The sequence below is a fragment of the Eleutherodactylus coqui genome, chromosome 2 (genome assembly GCF_035609145.1).
Source record: "Eleutherodactylus coqui strain aEleCoq1 chromosome 2, aEleCoq1.hap1, whole genome shotgun sequence".
Taxonomy (NCBI): Eukaryota; Metazoa; Chordata; class Amphibia; order Anura; family Eleutherodactylidae; genus Eleutherodactylus; species Eleutherodactylus coqui.
In genome coordinates this window covers 331,074,997-331,097,376 of record NC_089838.1, presented here as the reverse complement: position 1 = coordinate 331,097,376, position 22,380 = coordinate 331,074,997, and the positions used below count along the sequence as shown (strand labels likewise).

Here is a 22,380-nt window from a genome sequence, read left to right as displayed (position 1 = left end):
GAGCGTTGCCGCATTTGTTGAACCTCCCAGACAAACAATTTTGGCTAAATCTGGGAATCACTACACTGGAACACCTATACATTAACGGAACACTAGTCTCCTTTGAGCAATTGCAGCAGATATACCAGGTACCTAGAACAGGATTTTTTAGATATCTGCAACTCAGACATGCATTGACTGCGCAATTCCCAGAACCCAGAAGACCCTTCTCCACATATCCATTAATAGGCATACTGCGCACACAGGGCCCTAAGGGCTTAATCTCAAAGCTATATACACACTTGTTATACTCTAGGATCCCTGGTACACAAATGGTGGTAATGGAGAAATGGAGGGAACTTATACCAACACTGACTGATGAGGACTGGGAGACCGCAATGGCCACCTACACCAGGGTCTCGCCAGCCGCGAACAATAAGCTGACTCAGTTATATATCTTACATCAGTGTTATCTAACACCAACTAGACTCCATAAAATGAACAGATCAGTGTCCAGTCAGTGTCACCGATGCAGCGCTACAAGCGCAAACTTCAACCACCTAATATGGGGATGTCCAAGGGTATACACGTATTGGGAAGAGGTCACAGAGTTCCTGACCCAACTGACGGGAATACCAGTACCGCTGGATCCAGCAATGTGTCTGCTAGGGATCATAGATGAGGAGCAATGGCAACATTATGATAAAATATTCCTCACTAAAGCATTATTTTATGCCCGCAAAGTCATAGCGCTGAGATGGATGGACAGGCGCCCTCCGACAGCCACAAAATGGCAGAGTATTATCAATACCATCCTACCATACGAGAAAATAGTCTATAAAAACAGGAAACACCCTGAAAAGTTCGACAAGGTGTGGGGGACTTGGTGCGGGACAACAAGCACAAACCTCACGCAAGAAATGTTCCAAAATTTACTAAGACAGAGTACACCCAGATTTGGCAGGTAAAATGAGCAATAATGCTACGAATATTACAGATGTATGTACTGAGAAAGGCTGAGTAATTGTAGAAGAAATGTAATACACTTGAGTGCTGAATACTGTTACCAAAGAATTCTCTGTTGCATGTAAAGTTTAATCACTTGTTAGTGTATGTAAATGCACACTGTTTGAGAAATTGCTTATTCATGTGATGTAAAATACATGCTGTTCAATAAAAACGAGTTTAAAAAAAAATAGATTTAAAGTGACATTACGATTTTGGAACAAACTTGTGATCTAGGACGGGGAGGGAGGGAAGGGCGGGGGGTATATTACCTGCAGTTGTTATTCCCTGCTATCACTTTGACCAGTGGATTGGTGGGATGACAGATAGCAATAACTGCAGGTAATCTACCCTCCACCCTCATCAGTCCTGGGACAGAATTTTCTCCTGAAATCAGAGGTTAGCTTTATTAAGCTAATTCACAATCTCAGATGAGTAAGGAAGAGGGACATAGAAAAAGCAAGAACACAAATAAAACCCCCCAATACCTCCAAGGTAAGAAAATCATATGCCAGGGTTTTGCCATCCTCCTCCAGGGGGATTACTGAGAATGCAACACAACGGCATCTATAACACTGGCCAACACATATTTTGGTGCAGAGCGGTTGATAGCTGATATAAGGTATATTCCGTGTGCTGATTTCAAATATGCCATCCATTATCAGCTCTAGTTTCTGTGATATAGTGTTATTTTCTACACGATTTTGATGCAAGGAACAAAATATATTGGACTCTGTAACAATTTATTATTCCAAATCATGAAATTCAAATCGTAAGGACATGGACATTAGTTTAGGAAACTTCTTTTATGGGACATTCATGAATGAACTTTGATAGGAGAGTCTCTTTGCAATTTCCATCAGTAATCAGCCATGATATGTTTATCCCATTGTCCCTGATGACGATCTTCCATGGTCCTAATGTCTTGGTGAAATCTTTCGCCTTGTTCTTTGCTGAAGTCACTCAAATTATCTGGAAAACAGTTCAAGTGGCTGTGAAGGTAGTGAGCCTTAATGCTCATATTACAGCCAAGATCTCTGTAATTATTAAGCATATTGTTTACTAGCTCAGCATAATTTGGTGCCTTGTGGTTGCCCAAAAAGTTTTTTACAACCTGAATGAATGACATCCATGCACTGCACTCAATATTACTCATGGAGTCGACGTAGCCACTATCATTCATAAATTGTCTGATTGGTGAACCATCGAAAATACCAGCTTTTAATTTTTCTGTACTTAGGCCAGGCATTTTCCTACATATATATTGAAAGCATCGTCCATCATAATCAAGAGCCTTCACAAACTGCTTCATCAGGCCTAGCTTTATGTGAAGTGGAGGCAGAAATATTTTGTCTCTTCCAACCAATGGTTCTCAAATCAAATTCTCTTCAACGACAACCATGTTCTCCCTCCCAGGCCGCTGTCGTTTCACCCAGTGGTCTTGTTTGGCCCTAGAGTCCCAGAGGCACATAAAACACGGATATTTTGTGTACCCAGTTTGTTGGCCTAATAGGAAATTGACCATTTTTATATCAACACATATATCCCATTGATGTTCATCATAGTGTATCTTCTCCAAGACCAAAGCTATGGTTTCGTATTCTTCTTTCATTTTGGTGGTGTGGGCAATTGGTATTGTCCCATATGTTTCTATTGTTCAAAAGAACACATTTCAAACTGCGCTTTGAACAGTCAATAAATAGACGCCAATCGTCAGGAGCATATGGAGGATGTCTCATGTTTATCATGAGTCTTTTAATATCTTTACAAAATACAAGATTGTTTTTTTCGTAGAAAAATGGTAGCAAATCTTTTTCCCTCGTACGGTAGAATGTTAGTTTTGTTCCACGCTCAAGTACATTCTTGTCGTTCAATCGAGAAGCAAGTAGTTCAGCATCTTCCTTTAAAAGGCTAAGGTCTCTGATTAAGTCACTCAAATCACTTTAATTAAAATGTAGGGGACATGCCGAAAGTTCAACATAGTCACTGGCACTGCCATGTTCTGTATCGTAATGAACACCTGAAGTAGTCAGTTCATCCTCTGAAAGATCTGGTAACTCATGAAAAGTAAGAATTGGTACGTCATCTGAGTGTGGGAGAGGGCATCTTGCAGATTGTAAATCGGGATATGTCCACTTGCTACGATGCCTTCGATTCAGTCCAGTAATTCTCACTATTCAAAAATAACAATCATCAATGTGGTTTTCTTGTTCATTCCACACCATCGGCACACCAAATTTTAAGCTTCTTCTCTTCCAATTACTCCACTGTTTTAAGTATTCAGCACACAGTTTGCATACAACATGTGGAGCCCAACTTTTGTCTTGATCACCAAGCTTTACGCCAAAGTAAGCATGGTAGACCTGTTTCACAAAGTCTGATATAGGTTTTCTATTTTTTTGTAGGGTATACTCTCCACAGATGTAGCAAACTACATTTGGGTGATTTAAACAATTTCTCCGACTGAAGGAGGCCATCCTGCTTATAAATGTTCAAACAACACAATCACAGGCATACCACTCGGGGGAGCAGGGGTTGTGATTCCTACAGGGCCCTTGTGGTCAGTGGGCCCAATGGCCCCTGCAATATAGAGATGGCACGTTGAGTGCTTGGCTGGCTGGTCACTAGCAGTGTGTAGCTGTTGTGGGAGAGGAGTAAAGGATGCCGGCAGAAGATTACCCCAGTCGTACTGGAGAGGAGAGGACAGCCGCTGCTATCACTCACCTCACAGCCGTCTCAAACAGACCCCCACAGGCCGAGCCGACAGCAACTTCCAGGACCTATGATGATGTCACCAGTGTGGGAGAAGTCAGCAATTACATAGTACCTAAGTGTGTATGTACTCTAGTACTCTAGTGTGTGCGTGTGAGAGTGGCCAAAGTGGCTACAAACAAATTTTCATGTAGCGCAGGAAATGTATCATATATGGAAAGATTACACCAAGGGGCTAGATCATGTATGGAAATTTGTTTTGCAGATAAATGTAGCTCGATTTAGGAAGGGGGCCCAAGCTGAACCTCTGCACTCAGGCCCCTGAGCCTTTAGGTACACAACAGAACACAACGATTGTATAGCTACAACACCCCACAACACCTTGGGTGACAACCGTTCCTCACTACCAGTCGGGACAAACTAAATGTACGAATAAAATTGGTGATGTGACGAGGTGGGGCTGGCAATGCGCATGCGCCAAAACTATAACTGAATGAGAGAAACTGTTTGCATATTCGTAAATAATAGGTCAAATATACACTAAACCAGTTGTAGCATTCCCGGCACCAAATAATGTTTTCAATTTTGTTGGCCAGAGTAATGTATGTGCCACAGAACTACTATGTCAGATTCCACAGACTTGACATCCTAACATGCCAGGCTAACCAAGTCTATGGGAGGGGCAGACAGAGAGGCGGCACAACATGTCCGCTTACATGCGCCTCCTGAAAATGCAGCTTTTTTACAAATACTTGTTATTCCTCATTCTGTTTGGTTTATTGGCTCCATCAAACATTTGAGTGTCAGTGAGGTGATATAAAATCAGGTCACACATAAATAATAATTTCATTTCTCAGGTCTGGCGATAATAGCGTGTAACGTTACTCATTACCTCCTAGACATAGGCAATGAGGGAGGTAGACTGCGGTCACCACGTTTGGTTCCAATGTGGATCTTATGTTGAAGAGAGGACCAATAATCTCATATCCACTGTGCAGATTCTGCAGGATCTCCGTATAGTTACACCATGAATCCACCTCATATTCTATGGTCACAGGTTGGGTAACCTGAAACTGAATTCCAGACTCGGAGCAGCGAAAAAGTCCTGGAGACGTCATTGATAGACTGGAAAACAGAAGAATAAACTGTCAGTTATGTGTAAATAAACTCAAAGAGGAGGAAAAATGCTGTGAAATGTATCACATATCGTCATACTCAATACTTGTTTTATGGAGAGTCCTCCTAAGGGCGCCCACCCACTGGCGTTTGCGATTTTCGTGCGTGAAAAACGCAGCGTTTTCCGCGGCTTTTTCGCGGCATTTTCGCGGCTTTTTCCGTTAATTTACATTGACATTCATGGGTGCATTAAGAGAAAAATAAGGACACATATGCAACTGACAGTTCCTATGTTAAAAATTGCAACGGACTGAAAAAAAAAACGCCAGTGGACAGGAGTACATTCAAAACTAATTGCTCTTAAGAAAAAACGCAAAACGCAAAAGAAAAAAAATCGCCAGTGGGTGGGCGCCCTAAAGAGGGAACCATCCTATACTGTGAAAGGACTGCAGTTGGTGCGGCTCCAGGCTGATTTCACATTTTACATCACATTCACTTCATTTAGAGCGGAGCAACAGAAACCTTCCAAAACCTGATTCACTTATTTCCTTAGGACCCAGTAATTTATCCCCTGCACATTTATAAGGTCATAAGGCTTATTTCTCATGGGCGAGCATGATATCAGGCCGGGAAACTTGGCCCAATATTGCGCTCGGGAACATGTGATGTCCCCTTGGATGTAAGGCATTTTGTATCAACAACGCCTCCCATTACTTTTTGGAAGTCGTGAAGAAGCATCCTCAAGTGTTTCCCATTGTTTTCAATGGGAAACCTCGTATCGAACTCATGTGCACCTCACATGCCATGGGATGTTTTTTCCGCCTCATTGAAAACAATGGGTGGGGTGTTCCAAGGTAATGCCCAAAGAAAGGACATGCCGTGATTTTCCCAAACTGCGATGCGAGAAAATAAAAATAAAATGTGGTCATTTATATGACCCCATTCAAAAGAACGGGGTTTATATTCATGCATGATTTGTGCATCTCACAACGCACAAATATTGCACAATTTTCTCAGCGATATAAAAGCGGCCTTACACATTTATTTTTTGTGAAAATAGCAATGCTGGGGCTTTGTGTTTTTGCTGGATGAGTTTTTTCAAACTTTTTGGTGAGAAATGTAAAAAAGCAGTAATTCCACTATTGTTTTACCTTACATGCAGTTAATAACACGTTAGCTTTACTCTGTGGGTCATTATTATCAGATGTATGTGATGTCATGTTTTACTACTTATGCAAATATAAACTAAACAAATGTTGTTGTGTTGCCATATTCTAAAAGCTAGAACTTTTTCAACTTTCCCATTAATGGAGTACATACAACCTTTTCATCATATTTTCATCCATATTATGGGAGGTAGGATGAATTACATTATCAATTCTAGAATTATTGTTTAGTTTAGCTTTTCTTTTTCTCTTTATGGCGTTCAAGTATAATTGATATTAAGGCTGCTTGCACACAGCAGAGCCAGATTCCGAATGCGACCCTGCATACTTGTCAGTCATCTTCTTTTTCTCTACTGCGGATAGTCCAGAAGGCTCGCTGTCAGACATGCATAGTACAACTTTTTTTAGTGCCGTAGCTAGGCGATAACATTGTGACCCTTCCGCAATGTTAATTGAGGAAGGGCCGTGGCTCAGATGGCTTCCATTGACTTCAATGGAAGTCGTCCATGCGTAATCCGATTAAAAATAGAGCATGCTAGTTAGCAGATGGCCTAACTTTATTCTGCAGGTTGATATGATTATGGTGAATATATAATGCTAGCTGATATACCTGACCTCAAGCGAGTTAATTTAATACAGGTGTTTACGTGTTCTTTGCACAAAAATTTTGTAGTCAAGGGTACTTTAGAGTAACCAAGGAATAAAATATGTATACACATAGAGGAGCGTTAGATTCTCCTCAGGCTGCATGTACCGATGTCCCTCTAAAGAATGTGCCACGTCTCCCACTCTCCTCATTTAAGACCTAAAGAATGCTTGCGCCAAATTTCATGCTTTTATGACACCAAGAACTTACATTACATAGGGGTGCACTTACTTTTGCAATTAGCATTGAATTATCGAGTTGTGACCCCTTTGCTTTTGGCATTTAGAACCTAAAAAATGGTCATGCCAAAATTCCTGTTTGTATGACATTGGGAAGTTAGAGAATTAGATTAGGTACATTACATAGGGGTGCCATTACTTTTGCACTTAACATTAAATAATCAAGTTGTGACCTCTTTACTTTACCTATTTAGGACCTAAAGAATGGTCGTGCCAAATTTCATGTTTGTATGACACTGGGAAGTTAGAGAATTAGATTAGGTACATTACATAGGGGTGCCATTACTTTTGCACTTAGCATTAAATAATCGAGTTGTGACCTCTTTACTTTTCCTATTTAGGATGTAAAGAACGGTTGTGCCAGATTTCATGCTTGTACGACACCAGGACGTTACTGTTACAGTCCTAGTAGTATGAACAGGTACGCACGGCGCAGGTCTCCCTGACCCTCACCCACACCAATGTCCCTTCCTGGAGGTAGCCCCAAAGGTGGACAGGTCCTGGCCGCCAACACTGACCCTATGCTGCCTAGTGGCAGGACAGGAAAAAATCGTACATATGTAGATGACAACTTACTAGCACCGACAGGCTAGGCCGATAGGATAAACCAAAACAACAGGAAAACCACAGAACACAGGCAGAGCTGGATCAAGATAAGGTAACTTTCACTGGAGCAGGACCGAAGTCAGACACACAGGGAACAAAGCCAATAACTGGAAACTGCTATCAGCAGCTGCCAGACTATAATCAGGAGTCTCTGCCCAAGGGGCAGAGACCAATCAAGCTGTCAGACGGGAGCCCCAGCTAGCTACTATAACTCACAGAAATAGAGCACGTGTGCCTCTCATAGCAGGCCCGTGTGCGCGCACACCGGAGCACGGCGCCGCCACTTGCTGACCCGAACATGGGCGCAACACCATCCCAGAACGCCACAGCAAACTGCGCCGCTGCCACCCGTGGTCTCTGACCGGCCTCATGGTAATAGTTACATTACATAGGGATGCCAATACTTTTACACTTAGCATTACATTTTTAAGTTGTGACCCCTTTACTTTTCCTATTTAGGACCTAAAGAATGCTCCTGCCAAATTTCATGTTTGTACAACATCAGGAAGTTAGAGAATTAGATTTTGTACATTACACAGGGGCGTCAATACTTTCGTACTTAGCATTAAATTTTCGAGTTGTGACCCCTTTAGTTTTTCTATTTAGAACCTAAAGAATGCTCCTGTCACTTTTCATGTTTGCATGAGATCAGGAAGATAGAGAATTAGTGACGAGTCAATCAGTCAGTCAGTCAGTGAATGAGGGTTTTCACCTTTATATTTTATAGACTAGCTGATATACCCATCCTCGCCGGAGTTAATTTGATACATGTGTTTACATGTTGTTTGCACAGAAAATTTTAGGAAGTCAAGGCTACTTTAGAGTGACCGAGGAATAAAATATGTATACATATAGAGGAGCATTAGATTCTCCTCAGCCTGCATGTACGGATGTCCCTTTTCAGAATATGCCACCCCTGCCACTCAACTCATTTAGAACCTAAAGAATGCTTGCACCAAATATCACGCTTTTACGGCACTGAGAAGTTACATTACATAGGAGTGCAATTACTTTTGCCCTTAGCATTGAATAATTGAGTTGTGACCTCTTAACTTTTCCTATTTAGGACCTAAAGAATAGTTGTGACAAATTTCATATTTGCACGACACTGGGAAGTTAGAGAATTAGATTAGGGACATTACACAGGGGTGCTAATACTTTTGCACTTAGCAGGGAATTTTCAAATTGTGACCCCTTTACTTTTCCTATTTAGGACCTAAAGAATGCTCCTGCCAAATTTAATGTTTGTACGACATCATGAAGTTAGAAAATTAGATTTTTTACATTACACATGGGCACCAATACTTTTGCACTTACCATTTAATTCTTGAGTTGTGACCCATTTACTTTTAATATTTAGGACCTAAAGAATGCTCCTGCTAAATTTCATGTTTGTACGACATCAGGAAGTTAGAGAATTAGTGGCGAGTCAGTCAGTGAGGGCTTTCATCTTTATATATATAGATATACACGCTCACACACATTTGTTGTCTTACCACTTTTGCACAATGAAATGACTTGTGATTAGAGATGAGCGAACGTACTCGTCCGAGCTTGATGCTCGGGCGAATATTAGCGTGTTCGGGATGCTCGTTACTCGTAACGAGCACCACGCGATGTTCGGGTTACTTTCACTTTCATCTCTGAGACGTTAGCGCGCTTTTCTGGCCAATTGAAAGACAGGGAAGGCATTACAACTTCCTCCTGTGTTGTTCCAGCCCTATACCACCCCCCTGCTGTGAGTGGCTGGGGAGATCAGATGTCACCCGAGTATAAAAGTCGGCCCCTCCCGCGGCTTGCCTCAGATGCCTTGTGAGTTAGCTGAGGGAAAGTGCAGTTGTGTTGGAGTTGCTGTAGGGAGAGTGTTTGGAGTGAGAGTAGGCTTCAAGAACCCCAACGGTCCTTCTTAGGGCCACATCTATGCGTGTGAAGGCTGCTGTTAGCAGTGTATCTTTTTTTTTTTTTTTTTCAAAATCGGCTGTGCAGAGCATTGCGCCCTGCATTAGGGACAGAAGTGGTGGTTAGGCAGGGAGAGTGTTAGGAGTGAGTCTAGGCTTCAAGAACCCCAACGGTCCTTTCTAGGGCCACATTTAACCGTGTGCAGTACTGTGCAGGCTGCTCTTAGCAGTGTTGCATTTTTTTTTTTTTTCAAAATCGTCTGTGCAGAGCATTGCACCCTGCATTAATACTACAGCGACAGAATTGTGTAGGCAGGGCCACAACACAGTTATTATTGATTGAATAGACGAAGTGGGCCTTCCCTTTAAAAAAAAAAGGGAAAAAATTATATTTGGCCTGCCTCTGCCAGTCCTCAGCGCTCTGGGTACGTGTGTGCTGCGTGGAGAACGTAAAAAAATCAGACGCAGCCAGCTACGTTTTACAGGAGGCTTGCGCCAATTTCTTTCCTGCCTGGGAAATCCCTGCTCTGCTGTAGTTAATAACTCTGCAACACTGCAGTTCTGTGACACATTTGCAGGGCCACAACACATTTAGTATTGATTGAATAGACGCAGTGGGCCTTTCCTTTAAAAAAAAAAGGGAAAAAATTCTATTTGGCCTGCAGGCTTGCGCCAATTTATTTCCTGCCTGTGAAATCCCTGCTCTGCTGTAGTTAATAACTCTGCAACACTGCAGTTCTGTGACACATTTGCAGGGCCACAACACATTTAGTATTGATTGAATAGACGCAGTGGGCCTTTCCTTTAAAAATAAATGGAAAAAATTCTATTTGGCCTGCAGGCTTGCGCTAATTTATTTCCTGCCTGGGAAATCAAATCACTGGTAATACAGCATGCTGAGGGGTAGGGGAAGGCCTAGAGGACGTGGACGCGGGCGAGGACGCGGAGGGCCAAGTGAGGGTGTGGGCACAGGCCGAACTCCTGATCCAGGTGTATCGCAGCCGACTGCTGTGCGATTAGGAGAGAGGCACGTTTCTGGCGTCCCGACATTCATCGCACAATTCATGGGTCCACGCGGGAGACCTTTATTAGAAAATGAGCAGTGTGAGCAGGTCCTGTCGTGGATGGCAGAAAGTGCTTCCAGCAACCTATCGTCCACCCACAGTTCTGCGCCGTCCACTGCTGCAAATCCGAATCCTCTGTCTGCTGCTCCTCCTTCCTCCCAGCCTCCTCACTCCACTACAATGACACATGCTCAGGAGTGGGAAGACTCCCAGGAACTGTTCTCGGGCCCCTGCTCAGATTGGGCAGCAGTGGTTCCTCTCCCACCAGAGGACTTTATCGTCACTGATGCCCAACCATTGGAAAGTTCCCGGGGTCCGGGGGATGAGGCTGGGGACTTCCGGCAACTGTCTCAAGACCTTTCAGTGGGTGAGGAGGACGATGACAATGAGACACAGTTGTCTTGCAGTCAGGTAGTAGTGAGGGCAGTAAGTCTGAGGGAGGAGCGCACAGAGCATTCTGAGGAAGAGCAGCAGGACGATGAGGTGACTGACCCCACCTGGTTTGCAACGCCTACTCAGGACAGGTCTTCAGAGGGGGAGGCAAGGGCAGCAGGGCAGGTTGCAAGAGGCAGTGCGGTGGCCAGGGGTAGAGGCAGGGCCAGACCGAATAATCCACCAACTGTTTCCCAAAGCGCACCCTCGCACCATGCCACCCTGCAGAGGCCAAGGTGCTCTAAGGTCTGGCAGTTTTTCACAGAGACGCCTGACGACCAACGAACAGTGGTGTGCAACCTTTGTCACGCCAAGATCAGCCGGGGAGCCACCACCAACAGCCTCACCACCACCAGCATGCGCAGACATATGATGGCCAAGCACCCCACAAGGTGGGACGAAGGCCGTTCACCGCCTCCGGTTTGCACCGCTGCCTCTCCCCCTGTGCCCCAACCTGCCACTGAGATCCAACCCCCCTCTCAGGACACAGGCACTACCGTCTCCTGGCCTGCACCCACACCCTCACCTCCGCTGTCCTCGGCCCCATCCACCAATGTCTGTCAGCGCACCGTCCAGCCGTCGCTAGCGCAACTGTTGGAGCGCAAGCGCAAGTACGCCGCCACGCACCCGCACGCTCAAGCGTTAACAGTCCACATAGCCAAATTTATCAGCCTTGAAATGCTGCCGTATAGGGTTGTGGAAACGGAGTCCTTCAAAAGTATCATGGAGGCGGCGGCCCCGCGCTACTCAGTTCCCAGTCGCCACTACTTTTCCCGATGTGCCGTCCCAGCCCTGCACGACCACGTCTCCCGCAACATTGTACGCGCCCTCACCAACGCGGTTACTGCCAAGGTCCACTTAACAACGGACACGTGGACAAGCACAGGCGGGCAGGGCCACTACATCTCCCTGACGGCACATTGGGTGAATTTAGTGGAGGCTGGGACCGAGTCAGAGCCTGGGACCGCTCACGTCCTACCCACCCCCAGAATTGCGGGCCCCAGCTCGGTGGTGGTATCTGCGGCGGTGTATGCTTCCTCCACTAAAGCACCCTCCTCCTCCTCCTCCTCCAACGCAACCTCTGTCTCGCAATCAAGATGTGTCAGCAGCAGCACGTCGCTAGCAGTCGATGTCGCGCGGCGTGGCAGCACAGCGGTGGGCAAGCGGCAGCAGGCCGTGCTGAAACTACTCAGCTTAGGAGATAAGAGGCACACGGCCCACGAACTGCTGCAGGGTCTGACAGAGCAGACCGACCGCTGGCTTGCGCCGCTGAGCCTCCAACCGGGCATGGTCGTGTGTGACGACGGCCGTAACCTGGTGGCGGCTCTGCAGCTCGGCAGCCTCACGCACGTGCCATGCCTGGCCCACGTCTTTAATTTGGTGGTTCAGCGCTTTCTGAAAAGCTACCCACGCTTGTCAGACCTGCTCGTAAAGGTGCGCCGGCTCTGCGCACATTTCCGCAAGTCACACACGGACGCTGCCACCCTGTGCACCCTGCAACATCGCTTTAATCTGCCAGTGCACCGACTGCTGTGCGACGTGCCCACACGGTGGAACTCTACGCTCCACATGTTGGCCAGGCTCTATGAGCAGCGTAGAGCTATAGTGGAATACCAACTCCAACATGGGCGGCGCAGTGGGAGTCAGCCTCCTCAATTCTTTTCAGAAGAGTGGGCCTGGTTGGCAGACATCTGCCAGGTCCTTGGAAACTTTGAGCAGTCTACCCAGGTGGTGAGCGGCGATGCTGCAATCATTAGTGTCACCATTCCTCTGCTATGCATCTTGAGAAGTTCCCTGCAAAGCATAAAGGCAGATGCTTTGCGCTCGGAAACGGAGGCGGGGGAAGACAGTATGTCGCTGGATAGTCAGAGCACCCTCCTGTCTATATTTCAGCGCGTTCAGGAGGAGGAGGAGGAGCATGAGGAGGATGAGGAGGAGGGGGAAGAGACAGCTTGGCCCACTGCTGATGGTACACATGCTGCTTGCCTGTCATCCTTTCAGCGTGTATGGCCTGAGGAGGAGGAGGAGGAGGAGGATCCTGTTACCATGCAGGGCGGCGCTGGGTCCCGCGGCCGGCGCGCGCCGCTTCGAGCTCGGCTTCGGCGTCCCGGAGCTGTGCTGTCAGGGATCTCCCGGCGGCGTGGAGCAGCCAGCGTGCAGCAGCGTGGAGCAGCCAGCGTGCTGCGGCGTGGGCGTGTCCGCCCGTAGGGTGCCGCCCGCTCTCATCCACCTCCCTTATGCAACAGTGGGCGAGTCGGCTCCTCCCACTCTCCGCCCCTGGGCGGAGGCTTTTAGTTAAAAGGCTGGCAGTGACCTGAACTCACTGCCAGTTATTGGTTCTGCTAGCCTCTAGTCAGGTCTATTCTAGTCTGTCCTAGTTGCTTGTCAGTATCCTTTCGTTTGCCTGTGAGCTACACCTCCAGCCTTGATTCACCTAGTAGTTTTGTTGGTCTGTTACACCTGCCTCTTCGGTCGGCACTCTGTCCCCTGTTAGTAGTTCCATCCAGGTAGTCGCCAGGTCCCTAGCCAGCGCAGGGACTGCCGCCCAGTTGTCCGCCTGGGGTTAGCCAGGGCCGAGGCAAGTAGGCAGGGACAGTGGGGTGCAGGAGATCAGGGCACCACAACTGGCGCTCGGGGGGCAGAGTGCCGTAACATAATAACTGGCCCTTTAAACCGTTTTTGTCATGGAGGCGATCAGTTCCCTCACGAACCAGCTGCAGGCCCTGGTGCCTGTGATCCAGGATTTATCCGCCCGCATGGTGGCCCAGGAGCAGCGGGGGGTGTCGCAGGGGTCGGACGCCTCAACCAGCCCCGAACCCAAGTGCCCTCTTCCCGAGGTGTTTTCTGGGGAGAGGAACAAGTTTTTTGTTTTCCGACAGGCGTGTCGCCTGTTTTTTCGCATGAGTCCCCGTTCTTCCGGGTCGGAGGCTCAGAGGGTCGGGCTGATAATGTCCCTGCTGCGGGGCTCGGCACAGACATGGGCTTTCTCCATCCCCGAGGGTTCCTCCTGCCTACAGTCCGTGGACTCCTTTTTTCAGGAACTCGGGGGTATCTTCGACGAACCGGACCGAGCGGGGTTGGCGGTTTCACGGTTGTTGGCGCTGCGGCAGGGGTCGTCGTGTGTGGAGGATTATTGCTCCAACTTCAGACGCTATGCGGGGGATACGACATGGAACGATAGCGCGCTGAAGGACGTTTTTCTGCAGGGCCTCTCGGACGCAGTTAAAGACCGGTTAATTTCCCATCCCGTTCCCGGGTCCTTAAGGGAGGCTATGGAGCTAGCGGTGAGAGCAGATAGGAGGCTCAGGTCTAGGAAGCAGGACAGGCAGACCCGTAGAGTCAGGGAGGTCAGTGGCCCTGGTCCCTCCTCCTCCTTACCAGTCTCTGCGCCCGAGCCGATGGAGGTGGACCCGCTGGACCCCAAAGAGCGACGCCGGATCCGTTTGTTGCATCGTCTCTGCCTCTACTGCGGGAAAGCTGGACATCGGGTGATAACCTGCCCACTGAGGTCTCAACGCCCGCAGCCGGAACCGGCGGAAAACTCCGAGTCCTAGGCGATTGCAGGGAGGATCGCCTAGGACTTCAGGTACTTCCTAAACTTTTGGTACCGTGTCATGTTAGATTCTGGGATTTTTCCCGATCAGGGCGGGCGTTTATTGATTCCGGAGCAGCCGCTAACTTGATAAGTCTGGGTTTTGTCCGTTCTCTGATGGCGGAATTTGTGGCGTTGAAGACGCCAATTCATTTTACCAGCATTGATGCTACCCCTCTCTCTACAGGCTTGGTACGATGGAGGACCCCAAGATTACAGTTCACGGTGGGGGTCCTCCACTCGGAAGAACTGTCTTTCTTGGTTATGGAAAAAATGTCGGTTGATGTGGTGCTTGGTATGCCCTGGTTGGCACTGCACAACCCCCAATTTGATTGGTCCACCCGGGAATTGACTCATTGGGGGTCATCGTGTCACAATCACCTGTCTACCATAGCTGTGTGCTCCACAGATACGGTGCTCATTCCGGAGTATTTGTCAGACTTTCAGGATGTATTCTCCAAACGACTGTCTAAGGCTCTGCCCCCTCATAGGGAGTGGGACTGTGGTATCGACCTGATTCCCGACGGTCCCATCCCTAAGGGAGCCATTTTCAATCTGTCAGGTCGTGAGCATGAAGCCCTCAAGTCCTATGTCTCGGAAGCTCTGGCCAACCGACATATCCGGCCGTCCAGGTCCCCTGCCGGGGCAGGTCTCTTCTTTGTAGAGAAGAAGGACGGGACACTAAGGCCTTGTGTGGATTATCGGGCCTTGAATAAAATCACTGTGAAGAACCAGTGCTCCTTGCCCCTAATTCCTGACTTGTTGAATCAGGTGGTAGGGGCTCACTGGTTCTCCAAACTGGACTTAAGGGGGGCTTACAATTTAATTCGCATCAGAGAGGGAGATGAATGGAAGACAGCGTTCAACACCCCGTTAGGACATTTTGAATGTCTGGTCATGCCTTTTGGACTCTGTAATGCCCCCGCTGTGTTTCAGGGTTTTATGAACGCAGTCTTCCACGACTTCCTGGGGGTATTTCTGGTCATTTATCTGGACGACATCCTGGTGTAGTCACCTGACTGGGATTCACATGTGCGGCACCTGAGGTTGGTCCTGACCCGTTTGCGCGAGTATCAACTTTTTGTCAAATTAGAGAAATGTACATTTGGCTCTAAACAAGTATCCTTCCTTGGTTATGTAATTTCCCCCACAGAGATTCAGATGGAGTCTGATAAAGTAGCAGCAATCTCCCAATGGGTCAGACCCGACAACCTCAAGGCTCTCCAGCGGTTCTTAGGTTTTGCAAATTTCTACCGCAAATTCATTAGAAATTACTCAGTTATTGCTCAACCTCTGACCGACCTGACTAAGAAGGGGGTTGACTTGGGTAAGTGGTCGCCTGCAGCCCTTGAGGCCTTTAGCCGTCTAAAAAAGGCATTCACGACTGCCCCGGTGCTAATACAGCCGGACGCACGACTACCCTTTTTTATTGAGGTAGACGCGTCGGAAGTGGGGACAGGAGCAGTATTGTCGCAGGAAGTCAGTGGGAGGTCTGGCTATAGCCCATGTGCGTTCTTTTCGCGAAAGTTCAATTCAGCAGAGCGCAACTACGACGTGGGTAACCGTGAATTGTTGGCTATCAAATGGGCTCTGGAAGAGTGGCGACACCATCTTGAGGGTGCTAGACACCCAATTACCGTATATACTGATCACAAGAATCTGGTATATCTCGCCAATGCGAAAAGACTCACTGCTCGTCAAGCCAGGTGGGCGTTGTTCTTCGCCAGGTTTAACTTCGTCGTGACATATATCCCCGGAGAGAAGAACGTGAAGGCGGACGCCCTGTCACGGAGTTTCGGGGTTCCAGACAGTGGGACCATGACTCCCGAGAATATCTTAGCCCCCCGGCGTGGTGGTGGCAGTGTTAGAGTCTAACTTCGTCCCTCAACTACAGGATGCTCAGCAGGACGCTCCGTCAGGGGTGCCGGAGGGCAGATGGTTTGTGCCAGAGACCCTACGCCCTAGAGTCATGGATGAGTCCCACTCGTCGGCTCTCGCCGGGCATCCAGGGTTCCAGGGGACCCTGGAGCTTTGCTCCCGATACTTCTGGTGGCCAGGCATGTCTCAGGAGATCCGCAACTTTGTGAGGGGTTGCTCGGTCTGTGCTCGCAATAAGAGTCGGCGGCGTCCTCCGGAGGGTCCTCTGAGACCACTACCGGTTCCTTCCAGTCCCTGGTCTCACTTATCAGTAGATTTCATCACTGACCTACCAGAATCCCAGAAGTGCACCACTATCTTAGTGGTGGTCGACCGGTTCTCAAAGATGGCACATTTTGTGGCGTTAAAAAAGCTACCCTCGGCAAAAGAATTTGCCACGATTTTTGTAAAGGAAATAATTCGCCTACATGGGGTTCCCCAAAATATTGTATCTGATCGCGGGGTTCAGTTTGTGTCGCAGTTTTGGCGTGCCTTCTGCAGAAACCTGGGAACGTCGCTTTCCTTCTCGTCAGCGTTCCACCCGCAGACTAATGGTCAGACTGAGCGGAAGAACCAAGACTTAGTGCAATATTTACGGTTGTTTGCCAGCGAAAAGGCTTACCAGTGGGCAGAGTTCCTGCCGTTGGCAGAGTTTGCACTAAACAACCGCCTTTGTTCTTCTACTGGGGTGTCTCCATTTTTTAGTGTATACGGTCAGCATCCTCGCTTCCTTACAGCAATCCCTACTCCGTCGCTCTGTCCGGCAGCGGATGACGCCACAGATACGCTTCGGGGAGTATGGAAAGAGGTGCAGAGAAACTTGGAGGCAGCGGGGGCCCGTATGCAGTTGCGCAGTGGGAAGAGTCTGTCTGTGTCTGAACCTTACAGGGTGGGACAGAAGGTATACCTGTCTTCTAAAAATCTCAAATTGCGGGTCCCGTCCTTGAAGCTGGCGCCACGTTACGTGGGGCCGTTTGCCATCACACGTGTGGTGAACCCACTCGCCTACGAGCTGGGGTTGCCAGCCACATGGAGGGTTCACAGGGTATTCCATAAGTCGCTGCTGAAACCTTTTGCCCCTTCGGTGATACCCACCTCCGGTCCCCCTCCGCCCACCCTGGTCCGGGATGAAGTCGAATACGAGGTCCAGGAGATACTGGACTCTCGTCGGTGTCGAGGATTCCTACAATACTTGGTGGCCTGGAAGGGTTTTCCACCAGAAGATCACTCCTGGGTGGCCGCATGTGATGTTCATGCTCCCGTGTTGGTACGGCGGTTCCACCGTCGTTTTCCAGATAAGCCTGGTCGAGTTTCCGGGGGCCCATGTTACCCATGCAGGGCGGCGCTGGGTCCCGGAGCTGTGCTGTCAGGGATCTCCCGGCGGCGTGGAGCAGCCAGCGTGCAGCAGCGTGGATCAGCCAGCGTGCTGCGGCGTGGGCGTGTCCGCCCGTAGGGTGCCGCCCGCTCTCATCCACCTCCCTTATGCAACAGTGGGAGAGTCGGCTCCTCCCACTCTCCGCCCCTGGGCGGAGGCTTTTAGTTAAAAGGCTGGCAGTGACCTGAACTCACTGCCAGTTATTGGTTCTGCTAGCCTCTAGTCAGGTCTATTCTAGTCTGTCCTAGTTGCTTGTCAGTATCCTTTCGTTTGCCTGTGAGCTACACCTCCAGCCTTGATTCACCTAGTAGTTTTGTTGGTCTGTTACACCTGCCTCTTCGGTCGGCACTCTGTCCCCTGTTAGTAGTTCCATCCAGGTAGTCGCCAGGTCCCTAGCCAGCGCAGGGACTGCCGCCCAGTTGTCCGCCTGGGGTTAGCCAGGGCCGAGGCAAGTAGGCAGGGACAGTGGGGTGCAGGAGATCAGGGCACCACAACTGGCGCTCGGGGGGCAGAGTGCCGTAACAGATCCTGAAAGTGATCCTCCTAGTGAAGACAGCCATTTGTTGCGTACAGGTACCCTGGCACACATGGCTGACTTTATGTTAGGAATGCTTTCTCGTGACCCTCGCGTTACACGAATTCTGGCCACTACGGATTACTGGGTGTACACACTGCTCGACCCACGTTATAAGGAGAACCTTTCCACTCTCATTCCCGAAGAGGAAAGGGGTTCGAGAGTGTTGCTATACCACAGGACCCTGGCGGACATGCTGATGGTAAAATTCCCTTCCGACAGCGCTAGTGGCAGAAGGCGCAGTTCCGAGGGCCAGGTAGCAGGGGAGGTGCGGAGATCGAGCAGCATGTACAGCACAGGCAGTGCAACAGTCTTTAAGGGCCTGGACAGCTTTATGGCTCTCCACCAAGACTGTGTCACTGCTCCCCAGTCAAGGCTGAGTCGGCGGGAGCACTGTAAAAGGATGGTGAGGGAGTACGTAGCCGATCGCACCACCGTCCTCCGTGACGCCTCTGCCACCTACAACTACTGGGTGTCGAAGCTGGACACGTGGCCTGAACTAGCGCTGTATGCCCTGGAGGTGCTTGCTTGTCCTGCGGCGAGCGTCTTGTCAGAGAGGGTGTTTAGTGCGGCTGGGGGAATCATCACAGATAAGCGTACCCGCCTGTCAACCGACAGTGGCGACAGGCTAACACTCATCAAAATGAACAAAGCCTGGATTTCCCCAGACTTCTCTTCTCCACCAGCGGACAGCAGCGATACCTAAGCAATACGAAGGCTGCACCCGCGGATGGAAGCATCGTTCTCTCTCACCATCTAAAACGGGGACATTTCTGCTTCATCAATCTGTGTATAATATTCCTCCTCCGCCTCCTGCTCCTCCTCCTGAAACCTCACGTAATCATGCAGAACGGGCAATTTTTCTTAGGGCCACAAGGCTCACTCATATAATTTTTCTAAACAATTTTTATACGTTTCAATGCTCTTAAAAGCGTTGGAACTTTAACTTGAACCAATTTTTCGTTAAACTGGGCTGCCTCCAGGCCTAGTTACCACTTAAGCCACATTAACCAAAGCGATTAATGGGTTTCACCTGCCATCTTGGTTGGGCATGGCCAATTTTTACTGAGGTACATTACTACTGTTGGTACACCAATTTTTTTGGGCACTCACCTACAGTGTAATCATAGCAATTTCTATGTTCTTCGCCTGCACTCATGGTACAGAAAGGTGTGTGGGGTTGGCCTACACTTGAGCTACATAAATGTAACTTGGGCCTTGTCTATACTGCAGCTACTGAAATGGAACGAAGACTGCGCTCCCACTATACTGCTGCTTCGGAATTGTTACTGGGGCCTGTCTAGGCTGCTACTATTACTGAAATGGAACGAAGACTGCGCTCCCACTATACTGCTGCTTCGGAATGGTTACTGGGGCCTGTCTAGGCTGCTACTATTACTGAAATGGAACTAAGACTGTGCTCCCCCTATAATGCTGCTAGTGATATGTTAGTGGGGCCTGTCGCTAATGCTACAGCTGAAATGTTACTAATTATGGGCTCTGCCTATACCGCTGCTAATGGTATGTCTCTGGGGTGTGGAAACAGAGGCTTCCCAAAGACATGATGGCGGCGAGGCCATTTCCCACCAACGCTGTTACTGTTAAGGTGCATATAACCACGGACACGTGGAGAGGACACGTAGTGCCTCAAAAACATTCCCTGCCACGGCCCACTTAATCCTGGCCACATTCCGAAAACCAACAAAATAAAACCGCGCTACTAGGTCCGCAGTCACCACCACATTACCACCAACGTGGTTACTGTTAAGGTACATATTACCAGTCTGACTGGGGCATGCAGTGTGGGCCGAAGCCCACCTGTATTTAGCACGACATTACTACCTCAGCTGTGTTGGGCTATGCAATGGGATATACTTATGTACCGCCGGTGGCTTCCTGGCACCCACCCATGCTGTGGGTCCACAGGGAATTATAAATGCATCTGTTTCCACTTCTAAAGAACCCCAGTCTGACTGGGGCATGCAGTGTGGGCCGAAGCCCACCTGTATTAAGCACGACATTACTACCTCAGCTGTGTTGGGCAATGCAATGGGATATTTTTATGTACCGCCAGTGGCTTCCTGGCACCCACCCATGCTGTGGGTCCACAGGGAATTATAAATGCATCTGTTTCCACTTGTAAAGAACCCCAGTCTGACTGGGGCATGCAGTGTGGGCCGAAGCCCACCTGCATTAAACATGACATTACTACCTCAGCTGTGATGGGCACTGCAATGGGATATTTTTATGTACCGCCAGTGGCTTCCTGGCACCCACCCATGCTGTGGGTCCACAGGGGATTATAAATGCATCTGTTTCCACTTCTAAAGAACCCCAGTCTGACTGGGGCATGCAGTATGGGCCGAAGCCCACCTGTATTAAGCACAACATTACTACCTCAGCTGTGTTGGGCAATGCAATGGGATATTTTTATGTACCGCCGGTGGCTTCCTGGCACCCACCCATGCTGTGGGTCCACAGGGAATTATAAATGCATCTGTTTCCACTTGTAAAGAACCCCAGTCTGACTGGGGCATGCAGTGTGGGCCGAAGCCCACCTGCATTAAACATGACATTACTACCTCAGCTGTGATGGGCACTGCAATGGGATATTTTTATGTACCGCCGGTGGGTTCCAGGGAGCCACCCATGCTGTCGGTCGACAGGGACTTCACAATAGGGAGTTGTACCTGCCTGTGTCTATGAATTATAAAGCCCGGTCTGACTGGGGCATGCAGACACCTTGACAGAATGAATAGTGTGTGGCACATAGGTTCCCCATTGCTATGCCTACGTGTGCAGCTCCTGATGGCGGTGGCACAGGATTCTATTTCTCATTGCTTCTGTACAGCATTGTGGGCTATCGCCCCGCCCCTTTTAAAGAGGGTCGCTGCCTAGCCGTGCCAACCCTCTGCAGTGTGTGCCTGCGGTTCCTCTTCATGGCAGACGCACTTATAAATAGACATGAGGGTGGTGTGGCATGAGGACAGCTGAAGGCTGCACAGGGACACTTTGGTGTGCGCTGTGGGGGGGAGGGGGGGCGGTTGGGCAGCATGTAACCCAGGAGAAGTGGCAGCGGAGTGTCATGCAGGCAGTGATTGTGCTTTGTTGGAGGTAGTGTGGTGCTTAGCAAAGGTATGCATTGCTAATGAGGGATTTTCAGAAGTAAAAGTTGTTGGGAGGGGGGGGGCACTCTTGCCGCTATTGTGGCTTAATAGTGGGACCTGTGAACTTGAGATGCAGCCCAACATGTAGCCCCTCGCCTGCCCTATCCGTTGCTGTGTCGTTCCCATCACTTTCTTGAATTGCCCAGATTTTCACACATGGAAACCTTAGCGAGCATTGGCGAAAATGCTCGGGTCGCCCATTGACTTCAATGGGGTTCGTTATTCGAAACGAACCCTCGAGCATCGCGAATATTTCGTCCCGAGTAACGAGCACCCGAGCATTTTGGTGCTCGTTCATCTCTACTTGTGATACAACTTTTTAATTATTTTACCAAGGGAGCTGCATGACAGGACAACCTGTAGTTCTTTGCAAGACAACCTGTAGTATCCATAAAACGTAAACCAATGGTGATACCCTCACCTCTTCTCATACCCATTGTGTACCTTGGCAATGCTCGGTGCCTCACTGTGGTCTCAGTTTACAAGTTTACAGCTGCAGTCCCACCGAGTCTACGGATTGGCACAGGAGCCGCAGCCAATAATCAATTTTTGAGCTCTGTTAGTGGCTGCAGCCCCTGTGCTGTCACATAAGCTGGGCAGGACTGTAGCTGTAAAGTAATACCAAAGTGGGGAACTGAGCACCATCGTGGCACACAACGCCTTTAAGTACAAACCTTGTGTAACAGGTTTAAAAGTCACAAAAAGGGACTTACCGGTATGTACTGTGAATCAAAGTGGGGGTAATTACTTTTCCTGAACCCTGTGACTAACAGAAGAAAGAAGAAAAATTATAAAATACCAAAAATATGCTAAACATAAAAATTACAGAATAAAATATAATTTATTACTCGCTATTTCAAATCAAAAGGTAATTGAAGTGGGTTTACAATAT

At 48.7% G+C, this 22,380-nt stretch overlaps 1 protein-coding gene across 1 annotated transcript in view; it reads right to left on the bottom strand.

Moving 5' to 3' along the window:
- The window catches only part of LOC136610335 (uncharacterized), a 93,915-nt gene that overhangs the window by 22,033 nt on the left and 49,502 nt on the right, over window positions 1-22,380 (bottom strand). The window contains exons 9-10 of the mRNA XM_066589565.1: window positions 22,202-22,254; window positions 4,589-4,821 (exon numbers count right to left, since the gene is read on the bottom strand). Of these exons, the coding sequence (XP_066445662.1) occupies window positions 4,589-4,821; window positions 22,202-22,254 (286 nt within the window). The remainder of the gene's footprint in view (window positions 1-4,588; window positions 4,822-22,201; window positions 22,255-22,380) is intronic.